The sequence below is a fragment of the Oncorhynchus mykiss genome, chromosome 12 (genome assembly GCF_013265735.2).
Source record: "Oncorhynchus mykiss isolate Arlee chromosome 12, USDA_OmykA_1.1, whole genome shotgun sequence".
In the NCBI taxonomy this organism is placed as follows: Eukaryota; Metazoa; Chordata; class Actinopteri; order Salmoniformes; family Salmonidae; genus Oncorhynchus; species Oncorhynchus mykiss.
Genome location: NC_048576.1, coordinates 25175558 through 25194496, shown reverse-complemented (window position 1 = coordinate 25194496; position 18939 = coordinate 25175558). Strand labels below are relative to the sequence as shown.

The 18939-nt window shown below is 42.7% G+C and overlaps 1 protein-coding gene across 3 annotated transcripts; it reads right to left on the bottom strand.

Moving 5' to 3' along the window:
• Nucleotides 1-871: 871 nt before the first annotated feature.
• Nucleotides 872-18930, bottom strand: LOC110537249 (CUE domain-containing protein 1). Of its 3 annotated transcripts, none has more exons than XM_021623141.2 (11): nt 18669-18930; nt 6423-7135; nt 5250-5386; nt 4495-4657; nt 3924-4170; nt 3557-3628; nt 3068-3157; nt 2484-2577; nt 2037-2098; nt 1802-1871; nt 872-1697 (listed from the first exon to the last, which is right to left on the bottom strand). In XM_021623141.2, coding segments are annotated over exons 2-11 (1260 nt in total). In that variant the 5' UTR covers nt 6747-7135; nt 18669-18930; the 3' UTR covers nt 872-1696. The 3 variants fall into 3 exon arrangements, with proteins under 3 accessions (XP_021478816.1, XP_021478818.1, XP_021478817.1); XM_021623143.2 differs by lacking the exon at nt 18669-18930 and adding an exon at nt 18355-18645; XM_021623142.2 differs by lacking the exon at nt 18669-18930 and adding an exon at nt 8998-9958.
• Nucleotides 18931-18939: the final 9 nt, after the last annotated feature.

Sequence of the window (18939 nt, the reverse complement as noted above, 5' to 3'; positions counted from 1 at the left end):
GGAACATTGGTCATCTCTGGGAAGATACCATAGTCCAACGGGAAGAATGAGCCTATCTGGACCTTCAAAATTAGACCTCAAGGCAGACTATTATGACGAGATTATAAAATCAGATTGAGAATATGGTTGCATTGTGGTAAGAATAAAATATAACAATATTTTGTTCCACACACACACAAACTCCCATGTGGTCAGAAATTGACTGTTGAATGGTACCGAGCTACACTGAACAAAAATATATAACGCAACATGTAAAGTGTTGGTCCCATGTTTCATGAGCTGAAATAAAAGATCCCAGACATATTCCACAAGCACAAAAAGCTTATTTCTCTAAAATGTTGTACACAAATTTGTTTACATCCCTGTTAGTGAGCATTTTGCCAATATAAGGTGTGGCATATCAAGAAGCTGATTAAACAGCATGATCATTACACCTTGTGCTGGGGACAATAAAAGGCCACTTTAAAATGTGCAGTTTTGTCAAGCAACACAATGCCACAGCTGTCTCCCAAGTTTTGAGGGAGCATGTAATTGGCATGCTGACTGCAAGAATGTCCAACAGAGTTGTTGCCAGAGAATGTTCATTTCTCTACCATAAGCATCCGTCCAATGTTGTTTTAGAGAATTTGTCAGTACGCCCAACCGGCCTCACAACCACAGACCACGTGTAACCAGGCCAACCCAGGACCTCCACATCCAGCTTCTTCACCTGCAGGATCGTCTGAGGGGATGTGTGGGGAGATGCTGAGGAGTATTTCTGTCTGTAATAAAGCCCTTGTGTGGGGAACAACTCATTCTCCCCAGTGGGTGGGCCTGGGTACTCAGTGGGTGGGCCTATGCCCTCCAAGGCCCACTCATGGCTGCACCCCTGCCCATGTGAAATCCATAGATTTGGGCCTAATTTATTTACTTCAACTGACTGATTTCCTGATATGAACTGTAACTCAGACAAATCTCTGAAATTGTTGCGTTTATATTTTTGTTCAGTATAAATATGTTCAAATCCATTCATATGCAAGTAAAATGCACTAGACTCCTGAGTCGTATCGGAATTACAACTCCAGCTTTCACTGTATCACCCAGAAATTATCAGGAATAATTCAAAATGAGTAATACATTAAAATAAAATCATAACATTATTAATATTCACCATCAATAACAATATATATTTTATATTAAAATGTCATTTAAATCATACAAAAAAGCATCTAATTAGCTAGTTTGTTGATTTCTGAAACAAGAAATCAAAAGACTGCCTTCAAATGCTACTCGGAATTGGGAAATACAGTGTTTCGACTGGGAAATAAGCACTTGAACGACCCTCCCAATTTGGAATTCGTAGAGGGAAAGTCGGAGATGGAGATGATACTCAATTTAAGAGTTGTGACGTTTCATCACTGACCTTTCACCTTTGATGCCGTCAAACTTATCAATGTGGATAATAGCTAAGAAAGCTAGCTAACTTTATCATTAGCAATATTAGCTAGCTCATTTTGCTAGCTAAAATGTCATTAGTTGAAGATTGCTCTGACTTCCAAATCAGTCATGTTGGACTTACAACTTAAAATTTCCCAGTCCTGAAGAGCATCTAAAGGCAACAATATTCCATGGGACTTCGGACGGTCTGGTTCAGGTCCAGAAGTGTAGTGTGAACCATGTTGTTCTTCCATTGTCACAGGAGAAACAATATGAGAAATCTGTCAGAGAAATAGGTAAAATAACTGTTAGTTGAGGAAATCCAAAAAATACAAATGTACAGTTTAAGGCATGTTTTTTGTGGGTGGAGTTACTGCTCTCTCACCATGACAACACTTCCTGCTGGGGCACCTCCTCTTCCTGAGGGCCTGGTCTCTTAAGTTGGTTGTCCTTCTCTGTACAGACACATGAGTTGGTTCATACAAATAAGCATGTGGTCCACATTCATCTCCCCTCTTACAATTGGACTAGGCCTAAATGAAACAATCGACCAATCAATGTCTCATAGCATTCAATTACGTTTCTTCACTAGAATGATATTAAAACATCGATAAACGTACCACTCAGGTGTCCGGCATCTTCGTCATCCAAGAGGTTGGCAGTGGAGGCAGCATTACCCAGTCTGATAGAGAATGTTAAGAGGACTGGCAGTGATTTAAACATAATACTAAACCTGCTGGACCAGAGTCAAGGCCATGAGAGGACCTCCTAATTCAGCACACCCCTAATAAAGCCAAAATGGATACTAAATGGGACATTCCCTGGAATTCAAACCCACTAACATCAGAAACAAAGGCAGATATTACAGCCACTCATCAACATGCAGGGATGTCTCTCAGGGATAGTTAATTACATCTTTACAATGCAAGCGCATCTGTTCAGTTCAATTGAAGCTCAAGGTCACTTCTGGCAAGGACAAAAGAACCATTGGGCAATGGAGGCCTGTCAGGGAGAGGAGGGGGAGGTGATGGGTGGGGTAGGGGACCACTGGTGAAGTGGAAGGATACGAATGGTGTTTCAAGAGGGCTCTCCTTTTCGTTTTTCTTCTTCTGGTCTTTTCAGAGAAAGCTCTAGCGACTTCAAAAAGCTTCTTCCGTGTAGCTGTGGAGGATTACAGGAAAGTGGAGAGAAAACAGAATTGGTTAATTGAATAAAAATGTTAACAGTTTGGGCTGAGTTTGTTTTAATTAATATGACTGATTGGATTTGAGAAAGCATATGTCCATCAATACATAATTATATATTTCAGAAAACATCTTATTCTTAATATCTTATTTTCCGTTTGAAAGAGCAGGAACGGTGGATACTTTGACTACTGTATACCTTTCAGGAGCACCAACTTTAAGAGGGTAATGTCCTACAAATGTATGTTGATTTCTAATAATGACCTTGCTGTATATAGACACCATCCCTCATTTCCAGGTCCATGCACTGCTAGAACCTCCTAAAACCATTTCATGCTAACTGGACATTCCCAACGTGGAAAGTTCTGATAACATTTGGAATTTGGGAGCGACAGAGAGACACATACATTGAAAAAAATATTTAGTTATGCCCCAGAGATAAAGCCAGAGATTGGGAGTGTTCTTACATTTGCCCATGTGCTTGAGTTTGTCACGGAACAAGGCATCGTCTGTAACATTGGTGCAGGCCTCCCCAGAGCCTGAGGCACAATTATCTCCTAGAACACAAACAAGCAGCGTGAAATAGACCCCACAGAGATGCGCAAGAACAGAGAAAGACACACACAGGCCTTATCAAAGCATGATAAGACACACACAGAGACGTGCTTCTACATCTGCATTGCTTGCTGTTTGGGGTTTTAGGCTGGGTTTCTGTACAGCACCTTGTGACATTGGCTGAAGTAAAAAATAAAAAATAAAGTCTATAAATACATTTGATTGATTGAGTGATTGATTGACAAACAACGACTGAGATGCACACAGAGTCACACTTCCTCTGTGTGCCTTTAAAATAAAGCATATCACTGCAGGAGCCTACATGAAACCTGGACCTTTTCAGAGCGAGAGAATACTAGGATGTAGCTGAATGCTATGGAGCGCAGATGAATGATATCTACCTGGAGTGGACATCCCCATGAAAGCTGTTGAATGATGGGACTTGGATGTCTTTGACTCATACTGCAGCCGATCTAAAACAGAGAGAGCCGATGTCTCAGCATCAATATGGTTATGGGCATAGAGGCACGTAGCAGGACAATCTGCAAGCCTTCCTTCATGCATTACTAGTACAGAAGTGGTGAAAATTAAGAGGAAAGCACTGCCATGACATAGAGACCCTTCTAATGACTCTTCATACCTGGATTGGGATGAATGCATAGTGATATCATCACTTAGTACTGTGGAAGACATTTGGAAACGTTGCAGAAAATAATCAGTGTGAGAATGTATTACTGAGTGTGTGCTTGGACGAGTGTGTGTGCACACCTCTCTCAAGGGCGATGAGGAACTCGCGGTTGCGCTGCAGCTCCCTCATAAACTCCTCGTTCTGCAGGAAGAGTGCGATGCGCTCATCTCCCAAGTACTGCTTCAGCTTCCTCTCCTGCTCAGTCTCCATGCCAACCTGGCCTGCCCTGGCCCCCGCCCCCGGCTGAACCTGCTGCGTCATGGACGACAGGGATGAAGAGGACGAGGGCTGGGTCAGACTACTCTGCATTAGGCTGGTGTATGAGCACTGCAGGGAGGAGGGAACAGAGAGAACATTGTTAGACATGTCAAAGTCCTATGTGGAAATACTTGAGTTTTTTATCAAATTGCACCATGAATTGAAAATAATATCTCGTTTTTTGGGTGGCGTCTTCATTTTTGGAAGACTACCAGGGAACTGATTATGTATAAATAGCTGAACTGTATTTTCCTTAGCGTGCAGCCCGTTGCAGAGGCTGGTAATTATCCAGCCAGTTGGTCATCAGAGCAGAGTGCCAGGCAGCCAGCAGTCTGTAAGTAATGGCAGTGTGGGTTAATGGTCCATTAGGTGCTGACCCATAAATCTACCTACTGGCAGACTATCCAGCTGCTGAGGCAGGATCCGCAGGAAGTCATCAGGGAGGTTGCCTAGCAACGGTGGGTTCCAGTTCCTGTAACTGCCAACCTGCCATTGACTGGCAGGGGGGGGTGGACAAGGAGGGGGCTGGCAGGGAGGAGTTTGACTGGCATCAAAGCTGGCAGAGAGATGGCAAAGGATATTGTTAGTTCCATTGATGCTACGTTCTGTAACAGTAAATATCAATCATTTTGTGTTGGTCATCTTCAAAGGATCCATCTAACATAAACATGACTGTTTCTCTTTCTTCTGAAAGGTTCTCTCCTTGGCACACATATACAACATTGTGTTCATATAACAAAACTATCACTAGTATTAGGTCTACAGATCTACCCAAGTTAGAGCACAGTTAAGAACATGTACCTCGCATGGATTTCATAGCTTCTGCAGTAGCATTCATTAGACAGCAGGTGGAGCATTGAATGCATTATGAACCTCTTAGCATTCAAAGCACTCACAGCATGAATCGCTGACGAGCCATATCATGTATTAGATATAGAGAAAGCACCAAAGAAGAATATACATCTAAACACTGATGTAAATGATGGTTTCAGAGAAAATTTATTAATTAATTCACATTATCCCAACCATCTATTATTCTCCTTTAAGTGAAATGAGGTCAGAGCCAGCCAGGTGGCCCTGAGACCTCCCCCTTCCTTCCCTCCCTTCTCTTCTCTTCTCTTCACTTCACTTCACTTCACTTCACTTGCCTGGGAGGTGGTGAGGCTGTGGGCAGGACCTCGTCTGGGTACTTCCTGTCGTAGATATGCATGTCATAGGAGGGCGGGGAGTAGACCGGCAGGGGCTCCTCGTCAGAGCTGTCCGGCTCCAACGTCCTCTCCAGGATCTACAAGGTCAGAGGTTAGAGGTCAGGGGAGACATTGAGAATGTTCTAAAGGACATGACAACCCCTTCAGATGGCACATATGAACACTTCAAATAGCAGATTAAATGAATAATGAATCTGTATTATAACCGCTCATTGGAAATGCAGCTTGGCCTTTATGCCCTTAATAAGAGGCAATGTGAGGGCTTTCATTGGGCTGTTTTACTAACGTCAAGCTGCAGGTTTTCATCCTGTATTTAATCAATGTAAATTAACTTCACTTTCCAAATAACAGCCTAGCATGCGAGGTAGAACACGCTCCACTATAAGTATTAAGTTCAGCTCTTCATAATTTATTAAGATAAACATTTCCTCCTCTCTCTCTGGTCATTCAGAGTGATAGAGGGAAATAAACTAAACAAAGTTAAATAATATCCTGTGTGGAGCATGGTGTCATTGGTGAAATACTGCCAGAGTGGACTGAGGCTAATAAAAACACAAAATATGGCTGGAATTGAGACCTGCAGTAATTGAATCAAATACAAAACGAACAGCTTGGCAGTCCAATAAGGCACGTGATACAGCCTTGTTACTACTCAGAAAGAGTTTATGCATCAGTACAAAGGGAGTTCATGAATGTCCAAAGGAATGTCTTGTCTTGGCTGTTCACAGCAGTCAACACACAGCTAGAGAGCATAACCTACCCCTGGGTATTGGCAAGCTTTTGAAGACCGCTTTAGACAGCCTATCAAAGCTTTCTGTCCACAATAGCAGTGTATAATCACAGTGACCTCCAGAGAAATGCATGTCATCCACTACAACCGCATATTAAAAGCAACATCAAATACTTTTCCCTCCCCAGGAGCAACCATCTGGTTTGAAGAGGCAAAAAAATAAATACAATGAAATAAGGTGTATGAATGAATATGGTGTGAAAAAGTAGCTTACAACTTTGACATGCATTTCATGATAAGCTATAGTCTCAGACTTAGGTTGTGTTCACTTAGTTTAATCTGGGCTACCCACTAGTTCCTATACCAGTAGCCCCCAGACGTACCTCAGAAGGAAGGCTGTCTTCTGAGTCAGAGCTGTCGTTAGAGCCGTGTCCGTCTAGGCTCATCTGGAGCAACTGGTCGATGGTGGAGTCCACGGCTCCGTGATTGGCCCGCAGAACACACTCTATCACCTCCTGTTCCATGCTGGGGAACATGGTCCTGAAGTCCTCCATGGCCTGGTTGAACTCCAGACGCCGCACCGTGCGCCCACCCCCACCGGGACGACTGTTGTTGAGTTCGCCTGGAGCAGGGCTTTCCTCGTGCGGTGTCACATCACCATGGTTACCACTGCTGTTGCTGTGGCGGCGGAACAGGCTGGTCATCATCCAGAGAGCCTCCAACCTCCGTACGGCGCCCCTCCTCCGCGCCGGCAACACCACCCGAGAAATGGTGGCTCCTAGTCCTTGGACGGTGGGCGCCCACCGCCTGCCTCCCCTCCCCTGGCTTAACCCTGGCCTGCTGCTTCAACTGTGCCAGTCCACCTCAGGGCCCTCAGCGCTCGGCCCCGTTATCCCTTCATCATCACAACACCACAGACAGCCGGTCACGCTTCTTCCTCTGTTTTTGAGCCAGCTGCATCCAATGCTGTGAGGATGTGGTGGCTGGTCTCCCCAGGCAGGCAGGCAGTGTGTTGAGGACACAGTGCTGCGTTCTCTCTAATCAGAGGTGGGCTAGCAGTGCCCTAGGACGTCCAGCCCACACATCCCTTCAGCACCTGCAGTGTTGGGAACAGGAAGAATGTCAGGAACAGCAGCCATGTTGTGGAGAAGCAGACAGACATCGTGACTGAGCATCACAATGAGCAGCTGTGGAAATTAACATGTTCCTCTCGAGCAATAGCCGAGGTGTGTCCTAGGAGGCTATAGAAAGATAAGGCTATAGATTTCTGGGACACACACACACACAAAAAGTGTGGTAACAATTCAGCTTGGGGGCCATCTCAATCAGAGTCACTGACTGATAACATTACTTCCCCAACAACGACACCCTGCACCAGCCCAGTCACCCTAGGTGTCCTCATTCCCACAGCAACGCTTATGTCCCCAGGCACCAGAAAAGCGTCAGCCAGTGCCAGCAGAGGAAAATGGTCCTCTATCCATCGTTTTTGATGCTCCCGGACTGTGTAGCTTTCATTTGGGTGATTATTAGCTAGCTGGACACAGTCAAGATATTGTATGAATGTAGGAGAGGCCATTAGAAAACATAATTGAGCACACAGGATGAAATGGGGAAGTGTGACGTGAACCTGTGAATCACAGTGCCGCACCAAGGACACAGTGCTCTGCCCTGTCCTATGGTCTGGCTGCTAAGAGTTTCGACAATTTTTATTTATTTATATATTTTCTAGATGTCATGGCACACCATATGATGACACAAACATACAATGCATTCGGAAAATATTCAGATTTCTTGATCTGTGATCTCTTCCACCTGTGGTAAATTAATTTAATTGGACATGATTTGGAAAAGGCACACACCTGTCTATAAGGTCCCACAGTTGGCAGTGCATGTCAGAGCAAAAACCAAGCCACGAGGTCAAAGGAATTGTTTGTAGAGCTCAGAGACAGGATTGTGTCGAGGCACAGATCTGGGGAATTGTACCAAAATATTTCTGCAGCATTGAAGGTCCCCAAGAACACAGTGGCCTCCATCATTCTTAAATGGAAGAAGTCTGGAACCACCAAGACTCTTCCTAGAGCTGGCCGCCTGGCCAAACGGAGCAATCGGGGGAGAAGGGCCTTGGTCTGGTAGGTGACCAAGAACCCGATTGTCTCTGGTCTGATGAAACAAAGATTTAACTCTTTGGCCTGAATGCCAAGCATCGCATCTGGAGGAGACCTGGCACCTTCCCTATGGTGAAGCATCATGTTGTGGGGATATTTGTCAGCGGCATGGACTGGAAGACTAGTCAGGATTGAAGGAAAGATGAACGGAGCAGAGATCCTTGATGAAAACCTGCTCCCGAGCGCACAGGACCTCAGACTGGGGCAGACGTTCACCTTCCAACAGGACAACGGCCCTAAGCACACAGGCAAGACAATGCAGGAGTGGCTTCGGGACTACTCTCTGAATGTCCTTGAGTGAGCCTGGACCACTCAAAAATAGCTGTGCAGCGACGCTCCCCATCCAACCTGACAGAGCTTGAAAGGATCTGCAGAGAAGAATGGGAGAAACTCCCCAAATAAAGGTGTGCCAAGCTTGAAGCGTCATACCCCAAAAAACTCAAGGCTGCAATCGCTGCCAAAGGGTGCTTCAACAAAGTACTGAGTTAAGTGTCTGAATACTTATGTAAATGGCATTTCTGTTTTTTATACATTAAAAAAAAAAATGAAAATAACTTTTTGCTTTTCCATTATGCGGTGTGTAGATTGAGGATTTCTTTTTTAATCCATTTTAGAATAAAGCTGTTAACGTAGCAAAATGTGGAAAAAGTCAAGGGGTCTGAATACAGATTAGCAGAAACCAGAGACTGAACAGTCTGAACATACAAAAGACATAGCCTATCTTTAGATTAACACTTACTCCTTAGCATAATAGATTATATGCTAAACTGACTGAAAGAGAGGATTGACTTACAGCAACCAATCCACAAAGTAGAATCACTCGTCATGCTCTTCTTCCAGATACCTCTCTAGGAGAGGATAGGTCTTATCAAACATCCTGCAGGCAGACATCAATTGAAGCCAGTGAGCTGTCTGGGGGAGAGCCCACGTTGTCAAATCAATCATTGCCGAGCTGGCTGAATGATATTCCCCACACACTGATCCCTCACTTTTCACTATTCAACACTAATCTGTACCTAGCACCCAGCTATATTTAGCACCACAATCCACCACAGCTCTTTGTCCTCGTGTAGGCTGCATAGCTGGAGCTGCTTACCAATACGAGAGCCATGGGAGGACTGCTTTGCCCTTGTGAATTACATAGAGCATAGGGCTTGCTTACGTCACTCATAACTAATGCCTGCTGGTCAGGCCCTGAGCTGATTACAGATACCGGGGGTAGGCAAAGGACAGTTTCATAATTCTCTGTGATGAAAGAGACAATGCACAACATATGGTGCTAGATACACACAAATATTATCATCTTTGGCGAGCTAGGCCTAGATGTTTTGGATTTCACCAATCAATATGAAAAGAGGGGATCTCTTCCAGGAACCTCAATTCTCCTGACTAGGCTAAGGTACCATTGTAGGCAGCGATGTTATCATATCATAAGAAAATGACAACCTGGTATCACTATGTATGAAGTTATTTGCAGTATGGCATCCTCTTCTGCAGTGAAAAGCTCGATAGAAATATGACACTCCCCTACCATTCTAATCATTGCCAACACAATTCAAATTCTGTCAGACCCCAGTTCCATGGCAATGAAAACTGAAACAAACCTCCTGCCTGGTGCCGTAGGCAATGTCAATCTGATTTAGTAGTCAGAGACAAATTCAAGACGCAGAACAGCTGTGAACATGCTTGATGAAAACAACGGTCTTACCTTCATGCAAAGCAAAAAGGCAAATGCTATATACAGTGCATTCGGGAGTGTTCAGACACCTTGACTTTTCCATGTGTTGTTATGTTACAACCTTATTCTGAAATTGACCAAATTGTTTTTTTCTCTCCTCATCAATCTATACACAATACCCCATAATGACAAAGCAAAAACATGTTTTCAGCAAATGTATTAAAAAAAATAACTTAAAAAATAAATTTACATACAGTACCAGTCAAAAGTTGACACACCTACTCATTCCACTGTTCTTTATTTTTATATTATTATACATTGTAGAATAATAGTGAAGTGCAATAACACACTCTCAACCAGCTTCTTGAGGTAATCACCTTGAATTCATTTCAATTAGAAGGTGTGCCTTGTTAAAGCCATTTGTGGAATTTCTTTCCTTCTTAATGCGTTTGAGCCAACCATTTGTGTTGTGACATGGTAGGGGTGGAATACAGAAGATAGCCCTTATTTGGTAAAAGACCAAATCCATATTATGGCAAGAACAGCTCAAATAAGCAAAGAGAAATGACAGTCCATCATTTCTTTGAAGGTCAGTCAATGAAGGTCAATCAATCCAGAAAATGTCAAAAACTTTATAAAGTTTCTTCAAGTGCAGTCGCAAAAACCATCAAGCGTATGATGAAACTGGCTCTCATGAGGACCGCCACAGGAAAGAAAGACCCAGAGTTACCTCTGCTGCAGAGGATAAGTTCATTAGAGTAAACTGCACCTCAGATTGCAGCCCAAATAAATGCTTCACAGAGTTCAAGTAACAGACACATCTCAACATGAACCGTTCAGAGGAGACTGTGTGAATCAGGCCTTCATGGTCAAATTGCTGCAAAGAAACCACTACTAAAGGACAACAAAAATAAGAAGAGACTTGGGCCAAGAGACACGAGCAATGGACATTAGACCGGTGGAAATCTGTCCTTTGGTCTGATGAGTCCAAATTTGCGATTTTTGGTTCCAACCGCCGTGTCTTTGTGAGACATAGAGTAGGTGAACGGATGATCTCAGCATGTGTGGTTCCCACCGTGAAGCATGGAGGAGGAGGTGTAATGGTGCTTTGCTGGTGACACTGTCTGTGATTAATTTAGAATTCAAGGTACACTTAACCAGCATGGCTACCACAGCATTTTGCAGTGATACGCTACCCCTGGTTTGCGCTTAGTGGGACTATCATTTGTTTTTCAACAGGACAATGACTAGTCTCCCAGTCCCTGCCTCTGAAAAATATCCCTACAGCCTGATGCTTCCACCACCATGTTTCACCATAGGGATGGTGCCAGGTTTCCTCCAGATGAGGCACTTGGCATTCAGGCCAAAAAGCTCAATCTTGGTTTCATCAGACCAGATGATCTTGTTTCTCATAGGTCTGAGAGTCCTTTAGGTGCCGTTTGGCAAACTCAAAGCTAGCTGTCTGGTGCATTTTACTGAGGAGTGTCTTCCGTCTAGTCAATCTACCAAAAATGCCTGATTGGTGGAGTGCTTCAGAGATGGTTGTCCTTCTAGAAGTTTATCCCATCTCCACAGAGGAACTCTGTCTGAGTTACTATTGGGTTCTTAGTCACCTCCCTGACCAAGTCCCTTCTCCCCCGATTGCTCAGTTTGGCCAGGCGGCCAGCTCTAGGAAGTCTTCCATTTAAGAACAATGGAGGCCACTGTGTTCTTCGGGACCTTCAAGGCTGCAGCCATGGTGCAGAAATATTTTGGTACCCTTCCCCAGATCTGTGCCTCGACACAATCCTGTCTCAGAGCTCTACGGACAATACCTTCAACCTCATGTCTTGGTTTTTGCTCTGACATGCACTAAAATAAATAGATAGGTGTGTGTCTTTCCAAATCATGCCCAATCAATTTAATTTATCACAGGTGGACTCCAATCAAGTTGTCGAAACATCCATTTTAGAATAAGGCTGTAACTGAACAATGTGGAAAAAGTCAAGGGATCTGAATATTTTCCGAATGCATTGGATGATCAATGGAAACAGGCTGCACCTGAGCTCAAATTCGAGTCTCACAGCAAAGGGTCGGAGTACTTACTTAAGTAAGGTATTTCTGTTTTCAATTTTTTATACATTTGCAAAAAAATATATAATAATAATGTTTTTGCTTTGGCATTATGGCATATTGTTCTTAGATTGATGAGGAACAAAATAATTTAATCTATTTTAGAATAAGGCTGTAACGTAACAAAATGTGGAAAAAGTCAAAGGGTCTGAATACTTTCCAAATGCACCGTATCAGGGATCATGAACTACATTCAGCTGCGGGCCAATTTTTCTTGAGCGGAGGCTCGGGGGGCCGGAACATAAACTACAAATAATTGTAGACAGCAAATTGACCACAAGAAGCCCAAACAGATATATTTCACTAAAACATAACCATTTCAAATCCCGCTTACATTTGTATTCGATCACATACATCTCTCTATTATGCTTTGGAACAAAAAAATTGCATTTATTATTATATTATAGTAGAATGGACAGATACTGTTGATGTTGTTGCCCTAAGCAGGTGCAGATAGCTTTGATGCTGCTTCCCTTGGGGTAGCTACTGTAGCATAAGGGGCATATAAGACTTCTTCGTCTTACACTCACAACTATGATGAAATAATATTAATCTGCAAAAAAAATGTCATGCCCAAATATTACAAAAGCCAATTATGATGAATTCATGAGTTAAAAGCTGATCATATTATTTTTCAGATTCAAATTTTCCAGGCTGACAACTTCCCATCATACCTCAGAGACTTTTGGAACCTGATTACGTGGAGAGCAGCGAAATCCCGGTCAGAGAAATACAGTGTGTAAAGCAACAGAACAATGGCCTAATAGCAGTGGATTGCCTAAGCCAAGCTAACATGGGACCAGGCTACTGCCCTCTTCATACAAAAGTGCTAGCCTGCAGCACCAGCACCATCACTGGCCAAAATCACTGTGGTGTTCAGGTGAAACGGACATTCTGCTGGAGAAATAAGAATCTCTCCATCCCCTGGAGCATTCTGAAAGTAAGCCAATTTGAGCAGCTTATAGAGAGCTGCACTGGTCCTTGATATGAGTAGCGGACTAGCGGTCATAAGTTCTCTTAGAATGATTATGATGTCCGCCTACACAAAGGACTGCATGTCTGTTTTCAGTTAACACAATACTGTAACCCTGCGTAAACACACAGTCTAACACTGAGGTGCTACTAGGCTAGAGCTCAGTCCTGGACCAAAATGTGATTACCCTGATACTAAATATGTCCCTTACTTTTGTATTTTTCCTCTAACTTAGGCCTAGAGACAGGAACGAAAGCAACTCTGGCTCCAATAGGTTAATTAACGAAAATATGTCCTAACTCCAAAGACCTTGCATCAGTCTGTGGTGCCAGTGAGTGATAAAAGCACTTTACTTCCAATAAGATCTTATGATGAAAAATACCAATATTCATGATAGGTCCATATATTCTGGGCCTTCTGCCAAATGAAATAGAGAGCAGAAGTTTACTTCTCTCCCTGGAGAGGTTTAAAAAACACACACAGGAAATTCTTAGCTCTCCCATACTCAGGAAAACAGTGGGGACAGCATTCTTGCCCCTGTAGTCACACTTTCCACAACAACAATCCTAAAGCTCTCCCCAGGGCGCTTCTTAGTCGGGTCCCCAGCCTCTCTGGCAGCCAAGCACAGGGAGGAGACTTACTTCACTCTACAGTCCTACCAGAGCCATTAGTGTCCTCTGTAATTTTTGGGACAGTGACACATTTTTTGTTGTTCTGGCTTTGTACTCCAGCAATGATACAATGACTATGAGATTAAAGTACCGATTTACAACTTTAATTTGAGGGTATTTCATCCATATCGGGTGAAACATTTAGAAATTACAGCAGTTTATGTACATAGTCCCCCCATTTTAGGGGACCAAAGGTATTGGGACAAATTCACTTGTGTGTATTGAAGTAGTCAAAAGTTTAGTATATCAAAAATCCCATATTCGTAGCACGCAATGATTACATCAAGCTTGTGACTCTACAAACGGGTTGAATACATTTGCTGTTTGTTTTGGTTGCATTTTATAATATTTTGGATAATTTTGGAGTCACTTTTATTGTAGAATAAGAATAGAATATGTTTCTAAACACTTGTACATCAATGTGGATGATACCATGACTACATATAGTCCTGAAAGAATAGTGAATAACAATGAGAGAGAAATGTACAGATATACACATATCATACCCACAAGAAATGCTAACCTCTCACCATTACAATAACTGGGGAGGTTAAAATGTTTGGCGGGATATATTTGTGTGTCTAACTTTCTCACTCATCAATAAAAACATGTTGTTGTTTTTTTTACAGTCAGCAAGCAAGAGCTAGCTGAAGTAGTAAATACAATGCACAAAATACCTGTACAACATGCTGGGACTCCAAGAGCGAAATATGAATTATTAGGAATAATACTGCAGTGAATAAATAACCTATAAGCCTACACAATGAATTTACACACACACACCCGTTCAAACGTTTGGGGTCACTTAGAAATGTCCTTGTTTTTGAAAGAAAAGCAATTTTTTTGGCCATTAAAATAACATCAAATTGATCAGAAATACCGTGTAGACATTTTTTATGTTGTAAGTGAAGAGGCGACTCCGGGATGCTGGCCTTCTAGGCAGAGTTGCAAAGAAAAAGCCATATCACAGACTGGCCAAAAAAATAAAAGATTAAGATGGGTAAAAGAACACAGACATTGGACAAAGGAACACAGCCTAGAAGGCCAGCATCCTGGAGTCTGGTTAGAGACAGTTTGTGCTGTTCTGTGAAGGGAGTAGTACACAGCATTGTACGAGCTCTTCGGTTTCTTGGCAACTTCCCGCATGGAATAGCCTTCATTTCTCAGAACAAGAATAGACTGACAAGTTACAGAAAAAAGGTATTTGTTTCTGCCCATTTTGAGCCTGTAATCGAACCCACAAATGCTGATGCTCCAGATACTCAACTAGTCTAAAGAAGGCTAGTTGAATTGCTTCTTTAATCAGGACAAGTTTTCAGCTGTGCTAACGTAATTGCAAAAGGGTTTTCTAATGATCAATTAGCCTTTAAAATGATAATCTTGGATTAGCTAACACAACATGCCATTGGAACACAGGAGTGATGGTTGCTGATAATGGGCCTCTGTACACCTACGTAGATATTCTATTACATTTTTTAATTTTTTATCAGCCATTTCCAGCTACAATAGTAATTTACAACATTAACAATGTCTACAATGTATTTCTGATACATTTGATGTTATTTAAAAAAGGACAAAAAAATAGCTTTTCTTTCAAAAACAAGGACATTTCGAAGTGCCCCAAACTTTTGAACGGTAGTGTATATATAAAAAAGATAAATATGAAATGACAGGCAGCCAAGGATAAGCCAAGGATAAACATATTGCTTCAAAAAGGAGAACAACTCGTAGCATACAGATAGCCGAGCCATCCACATGGACCGTTGTCTTCCCCATTCAGTAGCAGCTCCTGCAACAACCAATTTCATCCATTCACTTTGTCCACATTGAAGAACCATCTCCTTTCGACTCCAAAATTCCATTGAACTTTTCTACTCTCTTCAGCGTACAGAGATTGTAAAGAAACGCTTACATTATCGTGAAAACTTTTTTCATGAGTTACAGTCTGTGTAATTCTGCAATGCCATGCTTGTTGGTGGTTTTAAGACAACTGGGAAAAGAGGTCAAGTGATCTTCAGGTCGGAAAAGTCTGAGCTCTAGAAAGATGCCAGAGCTTCCGACTTTGAATTACTAGTTACTGTTCAAAATGATTTTCCCAGTTGGCCCCAATTTTTTTATTTTACCTTTATTTAACTAGGTAAGTCAGTTAACAACAAATACTTATTTTCAATGACAGCCTAGGAACAGTGGGTTAACTGCCTGTTCAGGGGCAGAACAGATTTGTACCTTGTCAGCTCAGGGATTTGAACTTGCAACCTTCCGGTTAACTAGTCCAACGCTCTAACCACTAGGCTACCCTGCCTCCCCAAATGTTATTCTGAGTTCTTAGTTATCTTGAACCCACTGAAGTCGAAGATTTCCGAGTTCCCAGTTGTTTTGAACACTTACTTCATCACTACAAGCACTGTTTGATTCACAAGATATTCGTCACTACATGCACTGTTTGATTCACAAGATATTCGTCACTACAAGCACTGTTTTGATTCTCATACTTGTTCTGGATACGCCAAGCACAAAGACTGATCAAACAGCCAATGGATAGGAAAAGTGAAATGCCCACCCATCCGGGCAGAAGGGTTGTACACCAAAGTTACAGTCTAATTCAATACGTAAATTACAAAATGCTAACAAACACTGACATTTAATCCTTTACAAATAACACGACCTCCCCTGGACAATTTTTTTTTATACTAAACCCTCCCTCTGAATGAAATTGAAAAAGCCTGAACCTCCCCCATTTTACCCCGGGTAACAATTGCAAAATTTCGACCGCTTGTCATGCCCTGACCTTAGTTATCTTTGTTTTCTTTATTATTTTGGTTAGGTCAGGGTGTGACAAGGGTGGTTTGTTTAGTTTGGGTATTGTCTAGGGTTTTTTGTATGTTTAGGGTTTTTTGTATGTCTAGGGGTTTATATGTTTATATGTCCATGATTGCCTCAATCAGAGGCAGCTGTTTATCGTCGTCTCTGATTGGGGACCATATTTAGGTAGCCATATTCATTGGGTATTTTGTGGGTTATTGTCTATGTATTGTTGCTTGTGTCAGCACTCAATGTTTATAGCGTCACGTTCGTTTTGTTGTTTTGTATAGTTTGTTAAGTGTTCTTCGTTCATTAAGAGAAGAATGTATTCTAATCACGCTGCGCTTTGGTCTCCTCGTGACACCGCTCCCTTACATCATCAATATTTCAAGAATAAAATTCTATACGAGTGCTAAAATGGCAGCCGTTCTAAAAACCTGGCCTAACTCTCTCTATATACAGTGCATTCGGCAAGTGTTCAGACCCCTTGACTTTTTCCACATTGTTATGTTACAGCCTCATTCTAAAAATGATTACATTGCTTTCGCCCATCAATCTACACACAACACCCCATAATGACAAAGCAAACAGGTTGAGAAATGCTACAAGCTTGGCACACCTGTTTTGGGGGAGTTTCTCACATTCTTCTCTGCAGATCCTCTCAACCCTTCAGGTTGGATGGGGAGCATTGCTGCACAGCTAGTTTCAGGTCTCTCCAGAGATGTTCGAACGGGTTCAAGTCCGGGCTCTGGCTGGGCCACTCAAGGACATTCAGAGACTTGTCCGGAAGCCACTCATACATCATCTTGCCTGTGTGCTTAGGGTCATTGTCCTGTTGGAAGATGAACTCTCGCCCCAGACTGAGGTCCTAAGCGCTCGGGAGCAGGTTCTCTTTACTTTTCTCTGTTCATGTTTACCTCAATCCTGACCAGTCCCTGCCACTGAAAAACATCCCCACAGCATGATGCTGCCACCACCATGCTTCACCGTAGGGATGGTCCCAGGTTTCCTCCAGACGTGACGCTTAGCATTCAGGCCAAATAGCTCAATCTTGGTTTCATCTGACCAGATAATCTTGTTTCTCTTTGTCTGAGAGTCCTTTAGGTGCCTTTTGCCAAACTCCAAGCGGGCTGTCATGTGCCTTTTACTGAGGAGTGGCTTCCGTCTTGCTGGAGTGCTGCAGAGATGGTTTTCCTTCTGGAAGGTTCTCCCATCTCCACAGAGGAACTCTAGAGCTCTGTCAGAGTGACCATAGGATTTTTGGTCACCAAGGGGCCCTTCTCCCCCAATTGCTCAGTTTGGCTGGGCGGCCAGCTCTAGGAAGAGTCTTGGGGGTTTCAAACTTCTTCCATTTAGGAATGATGGCTACCACTGTGTTCTTGATGATCTTCAATGCTGCAGAAATGGTTTGGTACCCTTCCCCAGATCTGTACCTCGACACAATCCTGTCTGAATAGATTTCCCGAAGGCACTGTACGAGTGAGTCCTACTATTCTCCACACATATGCCAACACAGTACACTACGTTTAAATTATGCCCTGATCTTGTGCACTAACAAGGTACAGCCAGAACCGTACTGTAATATAGCCCCGGAGAATTTATAATTTGTCATTTGTAATCAATTCTATAATGCACATCATATGATTTTTCTGAAACACAAAAATGCTTTAAGATAATGCAATACAATTATAGGGAAAAAAATAAATGACATAAATCCGCTGACCAGAAATAACATGATAGGTGATGGTATGCACCTGACATTGAAATAGAATTGACCCCAGCTATGGACATCTGAGCCAGGAGACCCTTGGGGCCTGGTGGGCAAGGCAGCAGCACAAGATAAATTGCACTGTGATTGCTCGTGCCCGTGGTACACCCAGCTGCGTGGCTAGTGAAGCACGCGACACCACTCACCAAAAGGTCGCCAACTTCATCTCATAACACTCTTCAGGTGACAGTTAGCTGGTTGGTTACCTGCTAGCTAACTAAGACGCGTTAATAAACAGAAATTGCAAGCAGAAACATGCAAACCTGTAAAACAAAAATTCTACAGGACAGTTAACATGGAATAACTTCTGTATTTAAAACAAAAAAAACGACATTTGAAATGGTGTATGGTACTTGCGCCATTGAAATGTAGCTAACGTTAGTGAGCTAGCTTTAGCAAGCTACGTTAGCTTTGCTAGCTAGCATTTTTGATGTGTGAAATGTAAACTCCCAACCCTTACCAGGCAAAGAGCGGACGCCAACATCTGCAGCTAGAAAAGGAGGTAGCTACCCCATTCCTACTATCGAAATTCAAAAACGATGATTTGTTTACCAAGGGGCGATGGTAAACGTTGACGGAAAGTGTTTTCTCTGGGCGCAAGTTGCAGTTGCGACGGAATACTGTGCTGTCTGTCATCCAATGATGCTCTTTCTCCCACTTCTCCACGACGATCAAGCTATTGCACGCAAATTCAGTCGAGCATGGACAGCCTTGCTTGACGGTGGAGTTGG